Here is a 22,459-nt window from a genome sequence, read left to right on the forward strand (position 1 = left end):
GCTGTCTTCCCGGGGTCCCTGCGCTGTCTTCCCGGGGTTCCTGGCTGTATTCCCGGGGTCCCTGCGCTGTCTTCCCGGGGTTCCTGCGCTGTCTTCCCGGGGTTCCTGGCTGTATTCCCGGGGTTCCTGGCTGTATTCCCGGGGTTCCTGGCTGTATTCCCGGGGTCCCTGCGCTGTCTTCCCGGGGTTCCTGGCTGTATTCCCGGGGTTCCTGCGCTGTCTTCCCGGGGTTCCTGCGCTGTCTTCCCGGGGTCCCTGCGCTGTCTTTCCGGGGTCCCTGCGCTGTCTTCCCGGGGTTCCTGGCTGTATTCCCGGGGTTCCTGCGCTGTCTTCCCGGGGTTCCTGCGCTGTCTTCCCGGGGTCCCTGCGCTGTCTTCCCGGGGTTCCTGGCTGTATTCCCGGGGTCCCTGCGCTGTCTTCCCGGGGTCCCTGCGCTGTCTTCCCGGGGTTCCTGGCTGTATTCCCGGGGTTCCTGCGCTGTCTTCCCGGGGTTCCTGCGCTGTCTTCCCGGGGTCCCTGCGCTGTCTTCCCGGGGTTCCTGTGCTGTCTTCCCGGGGTTCCTGCGCTGTATTCCCGGGATCCCTGCGCTGTCTTCCCGGGGTTCCTGCGCTGTCTTCCCGGGGTTCCTGCGCTGTCTTCCCGGGCTTCCTGGCTGTATTCCCGGGATTCGTGCGCGATCGACCCCACGAACGATCACCCCTTAAAGGGGCTGCTCTCACTTCTCAAAGTTGCAGGATTAGCTGGAGGCACCAACACACCCAGAGAATCAGGGTTCTTGCAGAAAATAATCAGCAATTCCTGGAAAAACGTCGACTTTTAAATAGACACAGAACACATTGTCCTGATACCTAAAGATAGAACACTGCTGCCCTCCAGTGGCAGAGCTTGTGAAGTGCGGCTGGATTGGTGGCATGTTCAGAGGGAACCCGTACCCCAGTGAGAGTCAGCACCTTCAGGAGAGGAGGGGGACCCTGTATCCCAGTGAGAGTCAGCACCTTCAGGAGAGGAGGGGGACCCTGTACCCCAGTGACAGTCAGCACCTTCAGGAGAGGAGGGGGACCCTGTACCCCAGTGAGAGTCAGCACCTTCAGGAGAGGAGGGGGACCCTGTATCCCAGTGACAGTCAGCACCTTCAGGAGAGGAGGGGGACCCTGTACCCCGGTGAGAGTCAGCACCTTCAGGAGAGGAGGGGACCCTGTACCCCAGTGAGAGTCAGCACCTTCAGGAGAGGAGGGGGACCCTGTATCCCAGTAAGAGTCAGCACCTTCAGGAGAGGAGGGGACCCCGTACCCCAGTGAGAGTCAGCACCTTCAGGAGAGGAGGGGACCCTGTACCCCAGTGAGAGTCAGCACCTTCAGGAGAGGAGGGGGAGTCTGTACTCCAGTGAGAGTCAGCACCTTGAGGAGAGGAGGGGACCCGTACCCCAGTGAGAGTCATCACCTTCAAGAGCGGAGGGGGAGTCTGTACCCTAGTGAGAGTCAGCACCTTCAGGAGAAGAGAAGGACCCCGTACCCCAGTGAGAGTCAGCACCTTCAGGAGAAGAGAAGGACCCCGTACCCCAGTGAGAGTCAGCACCTTCAGGAGAAGAGAAGGACCCTCTACCCCAGTGAGAGTCAGCACCTTCAGGAGAGGAGAGGACCCGTACCCCAGTGAGAGTCAGCACCTTCAGGAGATGGGACCCGTGCTCCGATGTGGGAGGTTTGTGTCTTGGTTGAATGCTGTACATACCTTTTGCAGTGCCTTTGCTTCACTGTGACTCTCACTGCGTTCCTGCAGCATCTTTTCCACACTCTGAAGTCCGTTCTGAATGGTTCCAATCCTGACACTCAGCTCCCGGCTCTGGCTGTTCTGATGAGCAAAAAGCAGAAACGGTTGCGATTTGCTTCTGTTTAACATTTAACATTTAATCTATCTCTGAAGTCTGCTGTCCCACTTTAAATCTAGTTACTGCAATTGTCTCTTTAACTCAGAACACTTTGTTTACTCTTCCTTGAATTCTTCTGAACAATATCTTGTCTCCGTTCACTTAACACCAGTCGTCTTAAACATTTTTTCTGTCTCAATTCGCTGGTTACCTGGACTGTAATTTATACTATAAGAAGCCTGCGGGCGGGAGTCTCCAATCCCACGGCAGAGTGTCCACGCCGTTGTAAACGCTGTCGCGCTTTATGACGGCGTGAACGGGCCGCTCCCCCTCCAGGGGGCCAGCACGGCGCTGGAGCGGTTCGCGCCGCTCCAGCTGCAGATCCCGGGGCAAACTGTGTGCCGCGGGATCCGCGCATGCACAGTGGCACTGGCGCCAATGCACGCATGCGCAGTGGGCTCCTTCAACACGCCGGCCCCGACGCAGGGCTACAGGGGCCGGTGCGTAGGAAAGGAGGCCCCCAGCCACAGAGGCCGGCCCACCGATCTGTGGGCCCCGATCGCGGGCCAGTCCATATCGGAGCCCCCCCCCCCCCCGCAGGGTCGGACCCCCCCTTCCCCCCCCAAAGGCCGCCACCCGACCCTTACCGGCCGAGGTCCCGCCAGCCCAGAGCAGGTTAGAACGATGCAGGCGGGACTCGGCGCTTGGCCCATCTGGGCCGGAGAATGGGTGGGCGGCCCGCAACCGGCGCCACGCCAACCACGCCGCGGATAATCGCGTGCCGGCGTCGGGGCAGCGTGATACGATTCTCCGACCCGGCGCGCGCAGAGAATCCCGCACTACCTCTTTGCAACTCCTGTCCCATCCAGTCTTTCTTCTGGCAGGAATAGATTTTAGATTTAGATGTATTGTCACGTGTCCCGAGATACAGTGAAAAGTATCGTTACGTCTCCGATCGAGGCAGATCGTTCCGTTCAGGAAAAATATAGGAATACGATAAATACACAATGTAAATATTGTGAACGATTATGCGATGTTCACTCCCCTGGGTCCTGTCTCCAACTGCCCTGGCTTCCTGTTAAAACTAAGAACAAAGACCCGTCCCTCTGGAGAGTGACCTCCTGTTGCTAAGCAATGGCTTACTTCTACTATTTATTCTTCACATCATAACCCTCTCTAAACCAACCCCCACACGCACAAACACCTTTGTCCTGCATCAACCTAACTGTAACATTTCCCCTTCCAGTCACAGAAGCATTAAATTAAACCCATTTAAAACTGTACCTTATTCCTAATCTTTACCAATACAAATATAAATCCCTTAAAACCACCTTTATTTTCCTAACAACCTGGACTGCAGCGGTTCGAGAAGGCAGCACAGCATCACAAGAGAAGAACGGTAGCACAGTGGTTAGCACTGTGACTTCGCACTGCCAGGGTCCCAGGTTCAATTCCCCGCTGGGTCACTGTCTGTGCGGAGTCTGCACGTTCTCCCTGTGTGCGCGTGGGTTTCCTCCGGGTGCTCCGGTTTCCTCCCACAGTCCAAAGACGTGCAGGTTAGGTGGATTGGCCATGATAAATTGCCCTTAGTGTCCAAAAAAAGGTTAGGAGGGGATAGGGTGGAAGGGAGGGCTTAAGTGGGTCGGTGCAGACTCGATGGGCTGAATGGCCTCCTTCTGCACTGAATGTTCTATTTTCTAATAAATGCTGACTTAGCCAATGATACCCCCCGCCCTTGCTTCTGGGTCAGGAGGTGATGGGTTCAAATCTCAAACTAGGGGTTCCAACAACATGGAACTATGATGTTGTTGCCATTACAGAGACCTGGTTGAGGGAAGGGCAGGATTGGTAGCTAAACGTTCCAGGATTTAGATGTTTCAGGCGGGATAGAGGGGGATGTAAAAGGGGAGGCGGAGTTGCGCTACTGGTTCAGGAGAATATCACAGCTGTACTGCGGGAGGACACCTCAGAGGGCAGTGAGGCTATATGGGTAGAGATCAGGAATAAGAAGGGTGCAGTCACAATGTTGGGGGTTTACTACAGGCCTCCCAACAGCCAGCGGGAGATAGAGGAGCAGATAGGTAGACAGATTTTGGAAAAGAGTAAAAACAACAGGGTTGTGGTGATGGGAGACTTCAACTTCCCCAATATTGACTGGGACTCACTTAGTGCCAGGGGCTTAGACGGGGCGGAGTTTGTAAGGAGCATCCAGGAGGGCTTCTTAAAACAATATGTAGACAGTCCAACTAGGGAAGGGGCGGTACTGGACCTGGTATTGGGGAATGAGCCCGGCCAGGTGGTAGATGTTTCAGTAGGGGAGCATTTCGGTAACAGTGACCACAATTCAGTAAGTTTTAAAGTGCTGGTGGACAAGGATAAGAGTGGTCCTAGGATGAATGTGCTAAATTGGGGGAAGGCTAATTATAACAATATTAGGCGGGAACTGAAGAACATAGATTGGGGGCGGATGTTTGAGGGCAAATCAACATCTGACATGTGGGAGGCTTTCAAGTGTCAGTTGAAAGGAATTCAGGACCGGCATGTTCCTGTGAGGAAGAAGGATAAATACGGCAATTTTCGGGAACCTTGGATAACGAGAGATATTGTAGGCCTCGTCAAAAAGAAAAAGGAGGCATTTGTCAGGGCTAAAAGGCTGGGAACAGACAAAGCCTGCGTGGAATATAAGGAAAGTAGGAAGGAACTTAAGCAAGGAGTCAGGAGGGCTAGAAGGGGTCACAAAAAGTCATTGGCAAATAGGGTTAATGAAAATCCCAAGGCTTTTTACACGTACATAAAAAGCAAGAGAGTAGCCAGGGAAAGGGTTGGCCCACTGAAGGATAGGCAAGGGAATCTATGTGTGGAGCCAGAGGAAATGGGCGAGGTACTAAATGAATACTTTGCATCAGTATTCACCAAAGAGAAGAAATTGGTAGATGTTGAGTCTGGAGAAGGGGGTGTAGATAGCCTGGGTCACATTGAGATCCAAAAAGACGAGGAGTTGGGTGTCTTAAAAAATATTAAGGTAGATAAGTCCCCAGGGCCTGATGGGATCTACCCCAGAATACTGAAGGAGGCTGGAGAGGAAATTGCTAAGGCCTTGACAGAAATCTTTGGATCCTCACTGTCTTCAGGGGATGTCCCGGAGGACTGGAGAATAGCCAATGTTGTTCCTCTGTTTAAGAAGGGTAGCAAGGATAATCCTGGGAACTACAGGCCGGTGAGCCTTACTTCAGTGGTAGGGAAATTACTGGAGAGAATTCTTCGAGACAGGATCTACTCCCATTTGGAAGCAAATTGACGTATTAGTGAGAGGCAGCATGGTTTTGTGAAGGGGAGGTCGTGTCTCACTAACTTGATAGAGTTTTTCGAGGAGGTCACAAAGGTGATTGATGCAGGTAGGGCAGTAGATGTTGTCTATATGGACTTCAGTAAGGCCTTTGACAAGGTCCCTCATGGTAGACTAGTACAAAAGGTGAAGTCACACGGGATCAGGGGTGAGCTGGCAAGGTGGATACAGAACTGGCTAGGTCATAGAAGGCAGAGAGTAGCAATGGAAGGATGCTTTTCTAATTGGAGGGCTGTGACCAGTGGTGTTCCACAGGGATCAGTGCTGGGACCTTTGCTCTTTGTAGTATATATAAATGATTTGGAGGAAAATGTAACTGGTCTGATTAGTAAGTTTGCAGACGACACAAAGGTTGGTGGAATTGCGGATAGCGATGAGGACTGTCAGAGGATACAGCAGGATTTAGATTGTTTGGAGACTTGGGCGGAGGGATGGCAGATGGAGTTTAATCCGGACAAATGTGAGGTAATGCATTTTGGAAGGTCTAATGCAGGTAGGGAATATACAGTGAATGGTAGAACCCTCAAGAGTATTGAAAGTCAAAGAGATCTAGGAGTACAGGTCCACAGGTCATTGAAAGGGGCAACACAGGTGGAGAAGGTAGTCAAGAAGGCATACGGCATGCTTGCCTTCATTGGCCGGGGCATTGAGTATAAGAATTGGCAAGTCATGTTGCAGCTGTATAGAACCTTAGTTAGGCCACACTTGGAGTATAGTGTTCAATTCTGGTCGCCACACTACCAGAAGGATGTGGAGGCTTTAGAGAGGGTGCAGAAGAGATTTACCAGAATGTTGCCTGGTATGGAGGGCATTAGCTATGAGGAGCGGTTGAATAAACTCGGTTTGTTCTCACTGGAATGACGGAGGTTGAGGGGCGACCTGATAGAGGTCTACAAAATTATGAGGGGCATAGACAGAGTGGATAGTCAGAGGCTTTTCCCCAGGGTAGAGGGGTCAATTACTAGGGGGCATAGGTTTAAGGTGAGAGGGGCAAGGTTTAGAGTAGATGTACGAGGCAAGTTTTTTACGCAGAGGGTAGTGGGTGCCTGGAACTCGCTGCCGGAGGAAGTGGTGGAAGCAGGGACGATAGTGACATTTAAGGGGCATCTTGACAAATACATGAATAGGATGGGAATAGAGGGATACGGACCCAGGAAGTGTAGAAGATTGTAGTTTAGTCGGGCAGCATGGTCGGCGCGGGCTTGGAGGGCCGAAGGGCCTGTTCCTGTGCTGTACATTTCTTTATTCTAATCAGTAAAACAGATTATCCAACCATTTACTTAAGTGCTCTATTTGGGATCTTGCTGTGCATAAGTTGGATGCGACATGTCCCTACATGAAAACAATGACCACATTTCGGAAAGTATTCCATTGACTGCAAAAAGCTTTGGGGTGTCCTGAAGTGTTGGAAGGTGCTGGATAAATAGAAGTTATTTCAGTAAAGGCTCACCTTCGCTTCCATATCTCCCAGAGCTCCCCTGCTCTCCTCGATCTGATTGCTGGTCTCGGCAGGATCCCTGGTGTGTGGCTCCGAGGACCCGTCCTGTAGCTGCCCGCTGCTCTCCCCCATCGCCTCTTGTTGGGCATTCATTGCATCTTGGAGTTGCTAAAGGCAACACATTAAAAGTGAATTTGTGCTGGGGACTCAGGACTGCGGCCCACAACAATCACAGAGGAGTTCACACAAACCTGATATCTAGAGGAGACCCAGAGCCGTACAGCACGGAGGGAGTTGTTCAGCTCAACTGCCTCTTTGGAAGCGCAATCCAATTTGTCGCTTTTCTCGACTGATCCCCATAGCTCTGCAAACTTTACTCTTCGAATAGTTACCTCATTTTCTTTTCAAAGTTACTGCTGATGTGTGAGGTGAGCCACTTTGACACATGGGATAAGGGGGCAATATAGACTCATCGGCACATTTTGAAAGTATGGACAGAGGGACACGAGTGACCATGTGCAATAACTCTTTGAGGCCTCTGGACAGGCTGAGAGGGTGGTCAGAAAGGCGAATGGGACCTTGGCCATCATAAATAGAGCCATTGGAAAAGAAATAGGGAGGTTATTCTGAATCTTTCTAAAACTCTAGTTAGGCCCCAGCTGGGCCTACGGGTGGCACGGGAGCACAGTGGTTAGCACTGTGGCTTCACAGCTCCTGGGTCCCAGGTTCGATTCCCCGCTGGTTCACTGTCTGTGCGGAGTCTGCACGTTCTCCCCGTGTGTGTGTGGGTTTCCTCCGGGTGCTCCGGTTTCCTCCCACAGCCCAAAGATGTGCAGGTTAGGTGGATTGGCCATGCTAAATTGCCCTTAGTGTCCAAAAAAGATTAGGCGGGGTTACAGGGAGAGGGTGGAGGTGTGGGCTTAAGTAGGGTGCGCTTTCCGAGGGAAGGTGCCGACTCCATGGTCCAAATGGCCTCCTTCTGCACTTCAAATTCTATGATTGTGTCCAGTTCTGGTCACTACAGCTTAGGAAGGATGTGTGTGAGGCTCCTCGAGAGGGTGAGGAGGACAGATTTACCGGAATAGTTCCATGGATGAAGGATTTAGACACAAGGTTAGGGTTGGAGAAACTGGGATTGTTCTCCGAGCGAAGGAGATGGAGGGGAGATTTGAGAGAGGTGTAGAAGGGGGGCAGACCAGAAATCAGGGAAGGTAAAGGGACCAGGGAACACCGATGAAAGATCTTGCGCAAAGGTTGCAGAGGGAGAAACGTTTTTCTTTGCACAGCGAGCGGTAATGGGCTGGATCTCTGCCTGGCAGAGTGCTGGGAGACCATCAATGATTTCAAAAGAGAATTGGGTGGGCGACTGAAGGAAATGTATCCTCAGGGTCACGGAGAAGGGGGAAGCCTATGCAAATGGCTGGATTGCTCTAGAGCTGGCATGGATTCAATGGGTGGAATGGCCTCATTCTGTGCTGTAACTGACTCGATGACTTGATTGATTTCCCTCCAATGGCCTTTTCAGGCAGCGTATTCCAAATAACACCTCACTGGGTTGGGAACAAAATCTGACCTGACCCTCTGGGTTATTTGCAAATTATGTGAAAGCTGTGACCGTCTGAATACCGACCTCCATGTTTACTCCGTCAGAATCATTCTCTGTATTACACTGAAACTACAGCTCCTGCTGGTGTTACTTCGAAGAGAAAGACAGCAGCACAAACAAAACGAAAGAAGCTTGATTGATATGCACAGCGACATCGCCTACCTACTCGACCAACTCAACACACCAACCCACAATGGGGCAGGGCCCCGTCCACAGCCCACTTCACCTCCACTCCCGCCCCACAGCAACACATTCACCTTCTGTCTCCAATGTGGAAACAGGAACTCGGCTGAATAAAAGCGAATGAATTCTCAATCTCATAACCTTCTTTCTCTGAAAGACAGTTGCCCTGGGGCCGATTGAAGGAGTCAGGACAGGCTCCAGCACCTCACACAAACAGATCAGGTGGGGAGCAGACAAATCAGCCATCGACCGCTCACCAGTAACTCGATACAGAAACCCCACAAAACCCCTCGATTAGATTCCAGTCTGTAACTCACTCCCGGGTATCTGTCATTCTATATATAAACCACCCTGAACCCCTCGATTAGATTCCAGTCTGTAACTCACTCCCGGATATCTGTTATTCAAAAATATAAACCACCCCGAGCCCCTCGATTAGATTCCAGTCTGTAACTCACTCCCGGGTATCTGTTATTCTAGATATAAACCACCACGAACCCCTCGATTAGATTCCAGTCTGTAACTCACTCCCGGGTATCTGTTATTCTATATATAAACCACCCTGAACCCCTCGATTAGATTCCAGTCTGTAACTCACTCCCGGGTATCTGTTATTCTATATACAAACCACCCCGAACCCCTCGATTAGATTCCAGTCAGTAACTCACTCCCGGGTATCTGTTATTCTATATATAAACCACCCTGAACCCCTCGATTAGATTCCAGTCTAACTCACTCCCGGGTATCGGTTACTCTATATATAAACCACCCTGAACCCCTCGATTAGATTCCAGTCTGTAACTCACTCCCGGGTATCGGTTATTCTATATATAAACCACCCTGAACCCCTCGATTAGATTCCAGTCTGTAACTCACTCCCGGTATCGGTTATTCTGTATATAAACCAGCCTCCAGTAACACGCCTCCTGTTCCTGTATTTACCTGCAGTCCAGTACCCGGCGTTCCATCGTTGTCCTGTTGCTGAGATGATGCTTGTTGCAGCCAATCCCCAATACTGTTGTTCTCTTTGAAGGTTTTCTCCCACTCTCGTATCCCCTTCCCGTTCTCCGACCGATTCTTTGCGATTTTCTGTGCCAGGCTATGAGAACAAACCAGCTGATTGAATGGTCGGGACTCGGAGAGTTGAGGGTGCGCGGTGATGCACGCCACTGTTTTCTGAATTCAGATCAGTCCATGTTAGCCGGGAGGGTGACCCAGGGGGTGTGGGGAACCCGGTTATTGGGGTGAGGCAGCAGAGATGGTCCTTGTGTAACGGAAGCTCTCTGCCTGACAGTAATGAGTGAGCTCGTCCCCCCCCCGCTCACTGCCAACAAAACATAATAAGGACCTTAATCCCTTCCCAATTAATCAGGGAATAAACAAAACCCATCAACTGTATCCAGTCTGCACAGCAGGAGAGTCGGATAATAGGAGACAATTACCATCACTGCATCATGGGGATTGGGAGGACACAGGAGACAAGAACACTTCACACCATGAGGGTCAGATTTAGGGCGTTGGGGGGATGGGGAGGGTGGCCTTACAAAGGGGTCCGTGTTGGCACAGGATCTGTAATTAGCTAAGCTTATGAGAATTAGGACAATCGCCGCTCCGCCACTTCTACCCCATCCATAGGCACAACCGAAGGAATAAAAGACTTGCAAAAAATTATTTCAGGGGATACATTTATTGCCCAGCCCTAATTGCCCCTCAGAAGATGATTTGGGGCAGCCTTCTTGAACCACTACAGATTGTGGTGCCCCTCAGGGATCAGTGTTGGGCCCACAACTGTTCACAATTTACATAGATGATTTGGAGTTGGGGACCAAGGGCAATGTGTCCAAGTTTGCAGACGACACTAAGATAAGTGGTAAAGCAAAACGTGCAGAGGATACTGGAAGTCTGCAGAGGGATTTGGATAGTTTAAGTGAATGGGCTAGGGTCTGGCAGATGGAATACAATGTTGACAAATGTGAGGTTATCCATTTTGGTAGGAATAACAGCAAAAGGGATTATTATTTAAATGATAAAATATTAAAACATGCTGCTGTGCAGAGAGACCGGAGTGTGCTCGTGCAGGAGTCGTAAAAAGTTGGTTTACATGTGCAACAGGTGATTAAGAAGGCAAATGGAATTTTGTCCTTCATTGCTAGAGGGATGGAGTTTAAGACTAGGGAGGTTCTGCTGCAATTGTATAAGGTGTTAGTGAGGCCACACCTGGAGTATTGTGTTCAGTTTTGGTCTCCTTACTTGAGAAAGGACGTACTGGCGCTGGAGGGTGTGCAGAGGAGATTCACTAGGTTATTCCCAGAGCTGAAGGGGTTGGATTACGAGGAGAGGTTGAGTAGACTGGGACTGTACTCGTTGGAATTTATAAGGATGAGGGGGGGATCTTATAGAAACATATGAAATTATGAAGGGAATAGATAGGATAGATGCGGGCAGGTTGTTTCCACTGGCGGGTGAAAGCAGAACTAGGGGGCATAGCCTCAAAATAAGGGGAAGTAGATTTAGGACTGAGTTTAGGAGGAACCTCTTCACCCAAAGGGTTGTGAATCTATGGAATTCCTTGCCCAGTGAAGCAGTAGAGGCTCCTTCATGAAATGTTTTTAAGATAAAGATAGATAGTTTTTTGAAGAATAAAGGGATTAAGGGTTATGGTGTTCGGGCCGGAAAGTGGAGCTAAGTCCACAAAAGATCAGCCATGATCTCATTGAATGGTGGAGCAGGCTCGAGGGGCCAGAGGGCCGACTCCTGCTCCTAGTTCTTATGTTCTGATGTAACAGAGTTCCATTTAGTCAGAAATCACCGTCAGGGATGAAGTCTGGGAGATTTCAGTATCACACACCAGGTAACAGTAACCCGCTCACCACAGGCCGGGAATGAAGCCTGGTCCTCTCCTCACTCACCTCCGGCATCGGTCCTCCATCGCTTGGAGTTCTTGAAGGATTGGCATGGCTGGAGTCGGCTCCAAGGCCTCCTCAACACCGAGGACGCTGGTCACCCGACGGAGCAGAGTGGTCAGAACCGATTGTTGGTGCTTCAGGTCACCGTGGTAACGGCTGCTGCACTGCTCCAGCTCCAGGAGTTCGGCCTTGGTGGCTTCTTCCCTCGGGCTCTCGGGAAAATCATCCTGAAGATGGTCCAGGATGATGCTAGCTCGGTCAATCTGAGGATCAAAAGTGAAATGAACTTCATTTATATAGCAACTTCCACATCAGGACATTCCAAAGAACCTCACAGGCAATGAACCAATTTAGGACGTGTAGTCACTGTTGTAATGCAAGAACCATAGCAGTCAATGTCCGCACAGCAAGATTCCACAATCAGCAATGTGATATTGGATCGTCTGTTTTAGTGACATTGGTTGAAGAATAAATATTGTCCCCGGGACAGAGGGTAAAACTCTCACCAATCCCATTCCTCTCGGGGCTGTGAACCAAGCAACGCTTTCTTTCAATGTTTAAATCGTTTCACCTGAAAGACACACCACCAACAGTGCAGCACTCCCTCAGTACTGACCCTCTGACAGTGCAGCATTCCCTCAGTACTGACCCTCTGACAGTGCGGCACTCCCTCAGTACTGACCCTCTGACAGTGCGGCACTCCCTCAGTACTGACCCTCTGACAGTGCGGCACTCCCTCAGTACTGACCCTCTGACAGTGCAGCACTCCCTCAGTACTGACCCTCTGACAGTGCAGCACTCCCTCAATACTGACCCTCTGACAGTGCAGCACTCCCTCAGTACTGACCCTCTGACAGTGCAGCACTCCCTCAGTACTGACCCTCTGACAGTTCAGCACTCCCTCAGTACTGACCCTCTGACAGTGCGGCACACCCTCAGTACTGACCCACTGACAGTGCAGCACTCCCTCAGTACTGACCCTCTGACAGTGCAGCACTCCCTCAGTACTGACGCTCTGACAGTGCGGCACTCCCTCAGTACTGACCCTCTGACAGTGCGGCACACCCTCAGTACTGACCCACTGACAGTGCAGCACTCCCTCAGTACTGACCCTCTGACAGTGCGGCACTCCCTCAGTACTGACCCTCTGACAGTGCGGCACACCCTCAGTACTGACCCACTGACAGTGCAGCACTCCCTCAGTACTGACCCTCTGACAGTGCAGCACTCCCTCAGTACTGACCCTCTGACAGTGCAGCACTCCCTCAGTACTGACCCTCTGACAGTTCAGCACTCCCTCAGTACTGACCCTCTGACAGTGCAGCGCTCCCTCAGCACTGACCCTCTGACAGTGCAGCACTCCCTCAGTACTGACCCTCTGACAGTGCAGCGCTCCCTCAGCACTGACCCTCTGACAGTGCAGCACTCCCTGAGTACTGACACTATAACAGTGCGGCACTCCCTCAGTACTGACCCGCTGACAGTGCAGCACTCCCTCAGTACTGACCCTCTGACAGTGCAGCACTCCCTCAGTACTGACCCTCTGACAGTGCGGCACTCCCTCAGTACTGATTCTCTGACAGTGCAGCACTCCCTCAGTACTGACCCTCTGACAGTGCAGCACTCCCTCAGTGCTGACCCTCTGACAGTGCAGCACTCCCTCAGTACTGACCTCTGACAGTGCAGCACTCCCTCAGTACTGACCCTCTGACAGTGCGGCGCTCCCTCAGTACTGATCCTCTGACAGTGCAGCACTCCCTCAGTGCTGACCCTCTGACAGTGCAGCACTCCCTCAGCACTGACCCTCTGACAGTGCAGCACTCCCTCAGTACTGACCCTCTGACAGTGCAGCGCTCCCTCAGCACTGACCCTCTGACAGTGCAGCACTCCCTGAGTACTGACACTATAACAGTGCGGCACTCCCTCAGTACTGACCCGCTGACAGTGCAGCACTCCCTCAGTACTGACCCTCTGACAGTGCAGCACTCCCTCAGTACTGACCCTCTGACAGTGCGGCACTCCCTCAGTACTGATTCTCTGACAGTGCAGCACTCCCTCAGTACTGACCCTCTGACAGTGCAGCACTCCCTCAGTACTGATCCTCTGACAGTGCAGCACTCCCTCAGTGCTGACCCTCTGACAGTGCGGCACTCCCTCAGTACTGACCCTCTGACAGTGCAGCACTCCCTCAGTACTGACCCTCTGACAGTGCGGCACTCCCTCAGTACTGACCCTCTGACAGTGCAGCACTCCCTCAGTACTGACTCTCTGACAGTGCGGCACTCCCTCAGTACTGACCCTCTGACAGTGCAGCACTCCCTCAGTACTGACCCTCTGACAGTGCGGCACTCCCTCAGTACTGACCCTCTGACAGTGCGGCACTCCCTCAGTACTGACCCTCTGACAGTGCAGCACTCCCTCAGTTCTGACTCTCTGACAGTTCAGCACTCCCTCAGTACTGACCCTCTGACAGTTCAGCACTCCCTCAGTACTGACCATCTGACAGTGCGGCACTCTCTCAGTACTGACCCTCTGACAGTGCGGCACTCCCTCAGTACTGACCCTCTGACAGTGCGGCACTCCCTCAGTACTGACCCTCGGACAGTGCAGCACTCCCTCAGTACTGACCCTCTGACAGTGCGGCACTCCCTCAGTACTGACCCTCTGACAGTGCGGCACTCCCTCAGCACTGACCCTCTGACAGTGCGGCACTCCCTCAGTACTGACCCTCTGACAGTGCGGCACTCCCTCAGTACTGACCCTCTGACAGTGCGGCACTCCCTCAGTACTGACCCTCTGACAGTGCGGCACTCCCTCAGCACTGACCCTCTGACAGTGCAGCACTCCCTCAGTACTGACCCTCTGACCGTGCGGCACTCCCTCAGTACTGACCCTCTGACAGTGCGGCACTCCCTCAGCACTGACCCTCTGACAGTGCGGCACTCCCTCAGTACTGACCCTCTGACAGTGCAGCACTCCCTCAGTACTGACCCTCTGACAGTGCAGCACTCCCTCAGCACTGACCCTCTGACAGTGCGGCACTCCCTCAGTACTGACCCTCTGACAGTGCAGCACTCCCTCAGTACTGACCCTCTGACCGTGCGGCACTCCCTCAGTACTGACCCTCTGACAGTGCGGCACTCCCTCAGCACTGACCCTCTGACAGTGCAGCACTCCCTCAGTACTGACCCTCTGTCTCGTTAAGGTTACGGGTCCCTGACGGCACCCCACTTTTTGGGGGGAGGAGTGAGTCAGGACTGTCCCTTGTCTGACCAACTTTATTCCGTTTGCGTGGAGCCTTTTCTGTGCCTCCTGCGGAGGTGGTTGCCGGGACTGACTCTACACAGGCCGGGCATTGGCGTGGTCCTTTCGGCCAACACCGATTATGTACTCCTTATGTTCACCCACCCTGCTGCCCAGCAGAGTGTGCGTGAGGGCCTGGCTGTGTAGTCAGCTGCGTCCTCTACCAAGATTAACTGGGCCAAGTGGCCTGGACTGCTGGTCAGTATGAGGCAGGTGGACCTCCTGTCAGAGGAGCTCGGGCCTTTCAGTTGGAGCAGGGCCAGCCTCCTCTTCTTGGGAGTCCACCTTTTCCCGGCTGGGGAATCCTGACCAGCGACGAGGCTGCAGCTGGAGGCCACCGTCACCGCTTGCCCGAGGCGCTGGACTGGACCTCTCCGAGTGCTGTCCTACAGGGGCCGAGTTCTGGTCATAAACCAGCTGCTCCCTGTCTGGAGATGCAGCTGTCGTCAGGAAGCCTCTGCTCAGGAATCCGCACCTCCACCAATACTGCCTCCGGTGGCTGGGAGAGGAATGGGCGATGGCTGCCGGGGTGACCAGCGTCGGGGACGTGGGCTGGATGGCACCCTTGCGTTGGCGCGGTCCGCGGCGGTGTCTGTCCGGCTCGCGACCAATGCCGTCCAAGACGGTTGTGCTCGGACCCGCCAACACTCGTGGTCTTGAGGAGGCGCAGGTGTGCGGTGGCCTTCTGTCTGAGCGATCCCCTGCTCGGACGGAATTCCACCCCCCCCCTCCAGGATCTGGAGCCCCACAGCCCGAGCTGCCTCATGGATATGCCCCCTCTGTGACCTTTCATACTGCACAGCGGTGTTTCCCACCTTCACTTCCTTCCCGTGGTCCAGGCACACCTTGGCTTGCCTTGCTGCCGTCCGGCGGTGTAGGTCCCTCTGCGTAGGGGGTCCTCCCCCTTACCGCCGGGGACCTGGGCTGGAGGCTGGTACATGCAGCATCCCATACACTGGGCGGTTACACCAGTTCAGGGACTCCCGGGATACCTGCCCTTTTGAGGTCTTGTGGCGTCGGCGGAACGCGTTTCTGCAGCTGGTGGGGGATGGCACTCCCGGTTTCATTTCTTCATGAATATTTTGTTGAAGTTTTGTTTCCACTTCAGCCCCACGCTCCTGATCCACGGGCTCCCGCTGCCGACAGGGACAGATCGGGAGGAGAACCGCCTGGTGAACCTGCTCCTGGGCCTGGCAAAGCGCGCCATTGACAGGTCCGGACAGCAGGCGATCGAGACGGTCATCCGACCAACTGCCGTCCCCTTTACTGTGGCTCCATCCGTGGCCAGGTGCCACTGGGGAGGAAGCAAGCGGTGTCCACGGGCACCGTCGAGACCTTCCCTGCCCCTTGGGCACCGCAGGGGCTGGAGTGCGGCCTTGTTGACCCTGCTAATCACCACTTGGGACTGTCCCTTTAATTTGTCCCTGGTTTAATTGATCTCAGTAACTTGGTTCTATCATGTTATTGAAATAGTTGGCAGAGTTTGTACCTGCTCACTGATCGTTTTCCATTCCTCCCTCACGCCCCTGCTGTGTAATTCCTGCTCTTTCCCAGAGTCTCGGAGACAGAGCCAGTGCTCCCAGAGCCTGGCCGCAGCCGGAATGACAGGCCCCTCACTGCCTGCTTCTCCTCTCCTCTCCAAATCCGCGGCAACGTTTCTCTGCTCCAAAATCTTCATTTCCAGCAAACGGATTTCTCTTCCCAGCTCCTTTGAGGGAAACAGCAACTTGATCACCAGAAAACAACCTTTTTCAACTCATTGAATAACTTGCTCCTCTCCCAGGCGAGCACCTTTCCTCTTTAAGGGAGTGCTTCACCAGGATGATACTAGAACTGACAGGGTTAAATTATAAGAACAGGTTACATCAATATTCTTGTGCCCCCCCTTATACTTTGAGGTTGAGGGTGATGGGACTGAGGTATTTAAAATGATTAAAGTGCAGGTAGAGAGAAATTATTTCCTCAGGTGTTGGAATCCAAACAGTTTCCAGGATTCAGAACTTGTCACAGTCCACACGGATCGATAAGGGACTGAGTGTAATGTTTAACCAGCAAACTGGGATACACAAGAGTTAGGTTGGAGTGTGTGTAGTGAGGAGGATGCAAAGAGGCTTCAGAGGGTGAGAGGCAGGCTGGGCGAATGGACAGGAAAGGGGACAGATGGAATCCATGGTGGCAAGGTGTGAGGGTGTACATCTTCCGGGGAAAAATAAAATCTTTTCAAACTGTGAGACTGGGAAGTGTTTGCACTCGGAGGGGCCGGGTATCCTCGTGTCCGAGGGCACACCGAGGAAAATAAAGAAACAAGGGTTTTATTTACAGCATAATATATACACAGCCTGGTAGGTCCCCACCGAGTTCCTCTCTGGCCGCCTCTTCTACAGAGGTTTGTAGAGATCCCCCCCCCCCCCCCATCCCCAAGCGGCAGCTCGTACTCCGCAAGAACCCCGGGATAGTCATTCCCATCCCTAGGCCCCGCGCGGGATATGACAGATACACTTCAATCACAGGAAGAGAACATACCCTGTATGTCAAGCAATAGGAGGGCAAATATCAAGTTCATCTTAATTCCAAAGAGACTGCAGTGTAAGAATGAAGAAGTCTTACGACAATGATGCAGAGTATTGATGAGGTCACAGCTGGTGGACAGAATATAGTCTTTTTCCCTCAGGAAGGACATCGCTGCCCTCGAGGGAATGTTAACAAAGATTCCCGGGACTGGTCCCTGGGAGAAAGGGATGTCCCTGCAATGGGAGATTGAGTCGACTAGACAAATACTCCCTGGAGTTTGTAAAAAAAAATTTTAAATAAATTTAGAGCACCCAATTATTTTTTCCAATTAAGGGGCAATTTAGCGTGGCCAATCCACCTACTCTGCACATGTTTGGGTTGTGGGGGCGAGACCCACGCAGACACGGGGAGAATGCGCAAACTCCACACGGACAGTGACCCAGAGTCAGGATCGAACCTGGGACCTCAGCGCCGTGAGGCAGCAGTGCTAACCACTGTGTCACTGTGCTGCCCTGGAGTTTGGAAAAATGAGAGATAACCTCATTCAAATGAATAAAATTCTCAAGGGGTTTGACAGAGCAGATGTTGAGAAAATGCAGACACAGACACAGACCGATGCAGACACAGACCGGTGCAGACACAGACACAGACCGGTGCAGACACAGAACGGTGCAGACACAGACCGGTGCAGACACAGACCGGTGCAGACACAGACCGGTGCAGACACAGACCGGTGCAGACACAGACCGGTGCAGACACAGACACAGACTGATGCAGACACAGACCGGTGCAGACACAGACACAGACTGATGCAGACACAGACACAGACTGACGCAGACACAGACTGACGCAGACACAGACTGACGCAGACACAGACTGACACAGACACAGACACAGACTGACGCAGACACAGACACAGACTGACGCAGACACAGACACAGACTGATGCAGACACAGACACAGACTGATGCAGACACAGACTGACGCAGACACAGACACAGACTGATGCAGACACAGACTGACGCAGACACAGACTGACGCAGACACAGACACAGACTGACGCAGACACAGACACAGACTGATGCAGACACAGACAGACGCAGACACAGACACAGACTGACGCAGACACAGACTGACGCAGACACAGACTGACGCAGACACAGACTGACGCAGACACAGACACAGACTGACGCAGACACAGACACAGACTGACGCAGACACAGACACAGACTGATGCAGACACAGACTGACGCAGACACAGACACAGACTGATGCAGACACAGACTGACGCAGACACAGACTGACGCAGACACAGACACAGACTGACGCAGACACAGACACAGACTGATGCAGACACAGACAGACGCAGACACAGACACAGACTGACGCAGACACAGACACAGACTGACGCAGACACAGACTGATGCAGACACAGACACAGACTGACGCAGACACAGACTGACGCAGACACAGACTGACGCAGACACAGACACAGACTGATGCAGACACAGACTGATGCAGACACAGACACAGACTGACGCAGACACAGACACAGACTGATGCAGACACAGACACAGACTGATGCAGACACAGACACAGACTGGTGTAGAGCTGCACACATCCTGGGCTTTCCCCATGTTCTTGGCTGGAGTCGGACACAGATTTAACATAACATATATTTACCGCCTGACTTTCCACTTGTTCAATTGCTGCTTTATAGGAATTTGGGATCCGAGCTGCCATGTCTTTGAGCGATGTCTCCAGACTGTGAAGGACGTCTGAAAGTTGGTGGCAGTTTGTCACATATTCCCTCAGTTTTTCTGGGTCCCTGCCCAAGCAGCAGAAATAAATTATTTAGTTAGTAAAATGTACAGATGTCAGATCACCAGCTTCTCGAGGGCGTACCGAGTCCTTCGAGGAAACCTTCGCCCTTCGAAAACAGCCTGCATTTGTCTAGAACCTTCCAGCTCGTCATTCAGGGAGCTTCCCCGAAACGTTAAGGTGGGGATTTGAAAATTGGTGGATTGCTGGACCTGGTGGCGGCGTGGGTCAGTGAGCGGGCAGCGGGAGAACCGGACTTGGTGGCCGTGTGGGTCAGTGAGCGGGCAGCGGGAGAACCGGACCTGGTGGCCGTGTGGGTCAGTGAGCGGGAGAACCGGACCTGGCGGCCGTGTGGGTCAGTGAGCGGGCAGCGGGAGAACCGGACTTGGTGGCCGTGTGGGTCAGTGAGCGGGCAGCGGGAGAACCGGACCTGGTGGCCGTGTGGGTCAGTGAGCGGGAGAACCGGACTTGGTGGCCGTGTGGGTCAGTGAGCGGGCAGCGGGAGAACCGGACCTGGCGGCCGTGTGGGTCAGTGAGCGGGCAGCGGGAGAACCGGACCTGGTGGCCGTGTGGGTCAGTGAGCGGGCAGCGGGAGAACCGGACCTGGTGGCCGTGTGGGTCAGTGAGCGGGCAGCGGGAGAACCGGACCTGGTGGCCGTGTGGGTCAGTGAGCGGGAGAACCGGACCTGGTGTCCGTGTGGGTCAGTGAGCGGGCAGCGGGAGAACCGGACCTGGTGGCCGTGTGGGTCAGTGAGCGGGAGAACCGGACCTGGCGGCCGTGTGGGTCAGTGAGCGGGAGAACCGGACTTGGTGGCCGTGTGGGTCAGTGAGCGGGCAGCGGGAGAACCGGACCTGGTGGCCGTGTGGGTCAGTGAGCGGGCAGCGGGAGAACCGGACTTGGTGGCCGTGTGGGTCAGTGAGCGGGCAGCGGGAGAACCGGACCTGGTGGCCGTGTGGGTCAGTGAGCGGGCAGCGGGAGAACCGGACCTGGTGGCCGTGTGGGTCAGTGAGCGGGCAGCGGGAGAACCGGACTTGGTGGCCGTGTGGGTCAGTGAGCGGGCAGCGGGAGAACCGGACCTGGCGGCCGCGTGGGTCAGTGAGCGGGCAGCGGGAGAACCGGACCTGGTGGCCGTGTGGGTCAGTGAGCGGGAGAACCGGACTTGGCGGCCGTGTGGGTCAGTGAGCGGGCAGCGGGAGAACCGGACTTGGTGGCCGTGTGGGTCAGTGAGCGGGCAGCGGGAGAACCGGACCTGGTGGCCGTGTGGGTCAGTGAGCGGGCAGCGGGAGAACCGGACTTGGTGGCCGTGTGGGTCAGTGAGCGGGCAGCGGGAGAACCGGACCTGGCGGCCGTGTGGGTCAGTGAGCGGGAGAACCGGACCTGGCGGCCGTGTGGGTCAGTGAGCGGGCAGCGGGAGAACCGGACCTGGCGGCCGTGTGGGTCAGTGAGCGGGCAGCGGGAGAACCGGACCTGGTGGCCGTGTGGGTCAGTGAGCGGGAGAACCGGACTTGGTGGCCGTGTGGGTCAGTGAGCGGGCAGCGGGAGAACCGGACCTGGTGGCCGTGTGGGTCAGTGAGCGGGAGAACCGGACCTGGCGGCCGTGTGGGTCAGTGAGCGGGAGAACCGGACCTGGCGGCCGTGTGGGTCAGTGAGCGGGCAGCGGGAGAACCGGACCTGGTGGCCGTGTGGGTCAGTGAGCGGGAGAACCGGACCTGGCGGCCGTGTGGGTCAGTGAGCGGGAGAACCGGACCTGGCGGCCGTGTGGGTCAGTGAGCGGGCAGCGGGAGAACCGGACCTGGTGGCCGTGTGGGTCAGTGAGCGGGCAGCGGGAGAACCGGACCTGGCGGCCGTGTGGGTCAGTGAGCGGGAGAACCGGACCTGGTGGCCGTGTGGGTCAGTGAGCGGGAGAACCGGACCTGGTGGCCGTGTGGGTCAGTGAGCGGGCAGCGGGAGAACCGGACCTGGTGGCCGTGTGGGTCAGTGAGCGGGAGAACCGGACTTGGTGGCCGTGTGGGTCAGTGAGCGGGAGAACCGGACCTGGTGGCCGTGTGGGTCAGTGAGCGGGAGAACCGGACCTGGTGGCCGTGTGGGTCAGTGAGCGGGCAGCGGGAGAACCGGACCTGGCGGCCGTGTGGGTCAGTGAGCGGGAGAACCGGACCTGGTGGCCGTGTGGGTCAGTGAGCGGGCAGCGGGAGAACCGGACTTGGTGGCCGCGTGGGTCAGTGAGCGGGCAGCGGGAGAACCGGACCGGGAGAACCGGACCTGGTGGCCGTGTGGGTCAGTGAGCGGGCAGCGGGAGAACCGGACCTGGTGGCGGCGTGGGTCAGTGAGCGGGCAGCGGGAGAACCGGACTTGGCGGCCGTGTGGGTCAGTGAGCGGGCAGCGGGAGAACCGGACCTGGTGGCCGTGTGGGTCAGTGAGCGGGAGAACCGGACTTGGTGGCCGTGTGGGTCAGTGAGCGGGAGAACCGGACCTGGTGGCCGTGTGGGTCAGTGAGCGGGAGAACCGGACTTGGTGGCCGTGTGGGTCAGTGAGCGGGAGAACCGGACCTGGTGGCCGTGTGGGTCAGTGAGCGGGCAGCGGGAGAACCGGACTTGGCGGCCGTGTGGGTCAGTGAGCGGGCAGCGGGAGAACCGGACCTGGCGGCCGTGTGGGTCAGTGAGCGGGCAGCGGGAGAACCGGACTTGGCGGCCGTGTGGGTCAGTGAGCGGGAGAACCGGACCTGGCGGCCGTGTGGGTCAGTGAGCGGGAGAACCGGACTTGGTGGCCGTGTGGGTCAGTGAGCGGGCAGCGGGAGAACCGGACCTGGTGGCCGTGTGGGTCAGTGAGCGGGCAGCGGGAGAACCGGACTTGGCGGCCGTGTGGGTCAGTGAGCGGGCAGCGGGAGAACCGGACCTGGCGGCCGTGTGGGTCAGTGAGCGGGCAGCGGGAGAACCGGACCTGGCGGCCGTGTGGGTCAGTGAGCGGGAGAACCGGACCTGGCGGCCGTGTGGGTCAGTGAGCGGGCAGCGGGAGAACCGGACCTGGCGGCCGTGTGGGTCAGTGAGCGGGCAGCGGGAGAACCGGACCTGGCGGCCGTGTGGGTCAGTGAGCGGGCAGCGGGAGAACCGGACTTGGTGGCCGTGTGGGTCAGTGAGCGGGCAGCGGGAGAACCGGACTTGGTGGCCGCGTGGGTCAGTGAGCGGGCAGCGGGAGAACCGGACCTGGCGGCCGTGTGGGTCAGTGAGCGGGCAGCGGGAGAACCGGACCTGGTGTCCGTGTGGGTCAGTGAGCGGGCAGCGGGAGAACCGGACCTGGTGTCCGTGTGGGTCAGTGAGCGGGCAGCGGGAGAACCGGACCTGGTGGCCGTGTGGGTCAGTGAGCGGGCAGCGGGAGAACCGGACCTGGTGGCCGTGTGGGTCAGTGAGCGGGCAGCGGGAGAACCGGACTTGGTGGCCGTGTGGGTCAGTGAGCGGGAGAACCGGACCTGGCGGCCGTGTGGGT

At 55.2% G+C, this 22,459-nt stretch overlaps 1 protein-coding gene across 2 annotated transcripts in view; it reads right to left on the reverse strand.

The window, feature by feature from the left end:
• The window catches only part of LOC140406132 (uncharacterized), a 430,113-nt gene that overhangs the window by 164,251 nt on the left and 243,403 nt on the right, over window positions 1–22,459 (reverse strand). For both annotated transcript variants that reach the window (XM_072494284.1, XM_072494278.1), the window contains exons 25-30: window positions 18,841–18,985; window positions 16,136–16,354; window positions 11,347–11,606; window positions 9,380–9,536; window positions 6,661–6,816; window positions 1,729–1,848 (exon numbers count right to left, since the gene is read on the reverse strand). In XM_072494284.1, coding sequence (XP_072350385.1) covers window positions 1,729–1,848; window positions 6,661–6,816; window positions 9,380–9,536; window positions 11,347–11,606; window positions 16,136–16,354; window positions 18,841–18,985 — 1,057 coding nt within the window. The remainder of the gene's footprint in view (window positions 1–1,728; window positions 1,849–6,660; window positions 6,817–9,379; window positions 9,537–11,346; window positions 11,607–16,135; window positions 16,355–18,840; window positions 18,986–22,459) is intronic.

This window comes from Scyliorhinus torazame, chromosome 2 (genome assembly GCF_047496885.1).
Source record: "Scyliorhinus torazame isolate Kashiwa2021f chromosome 2, sScyTor2.1, whole genome shotgun sequence".
Taxonomy (NCBI): Eukaryota; Metazoa; Chordata; class Chondrichthyes; order Carcharhiniformes; family Scyliorhinidae; genus Scyliorhinus; species Scyliorhinus torazame.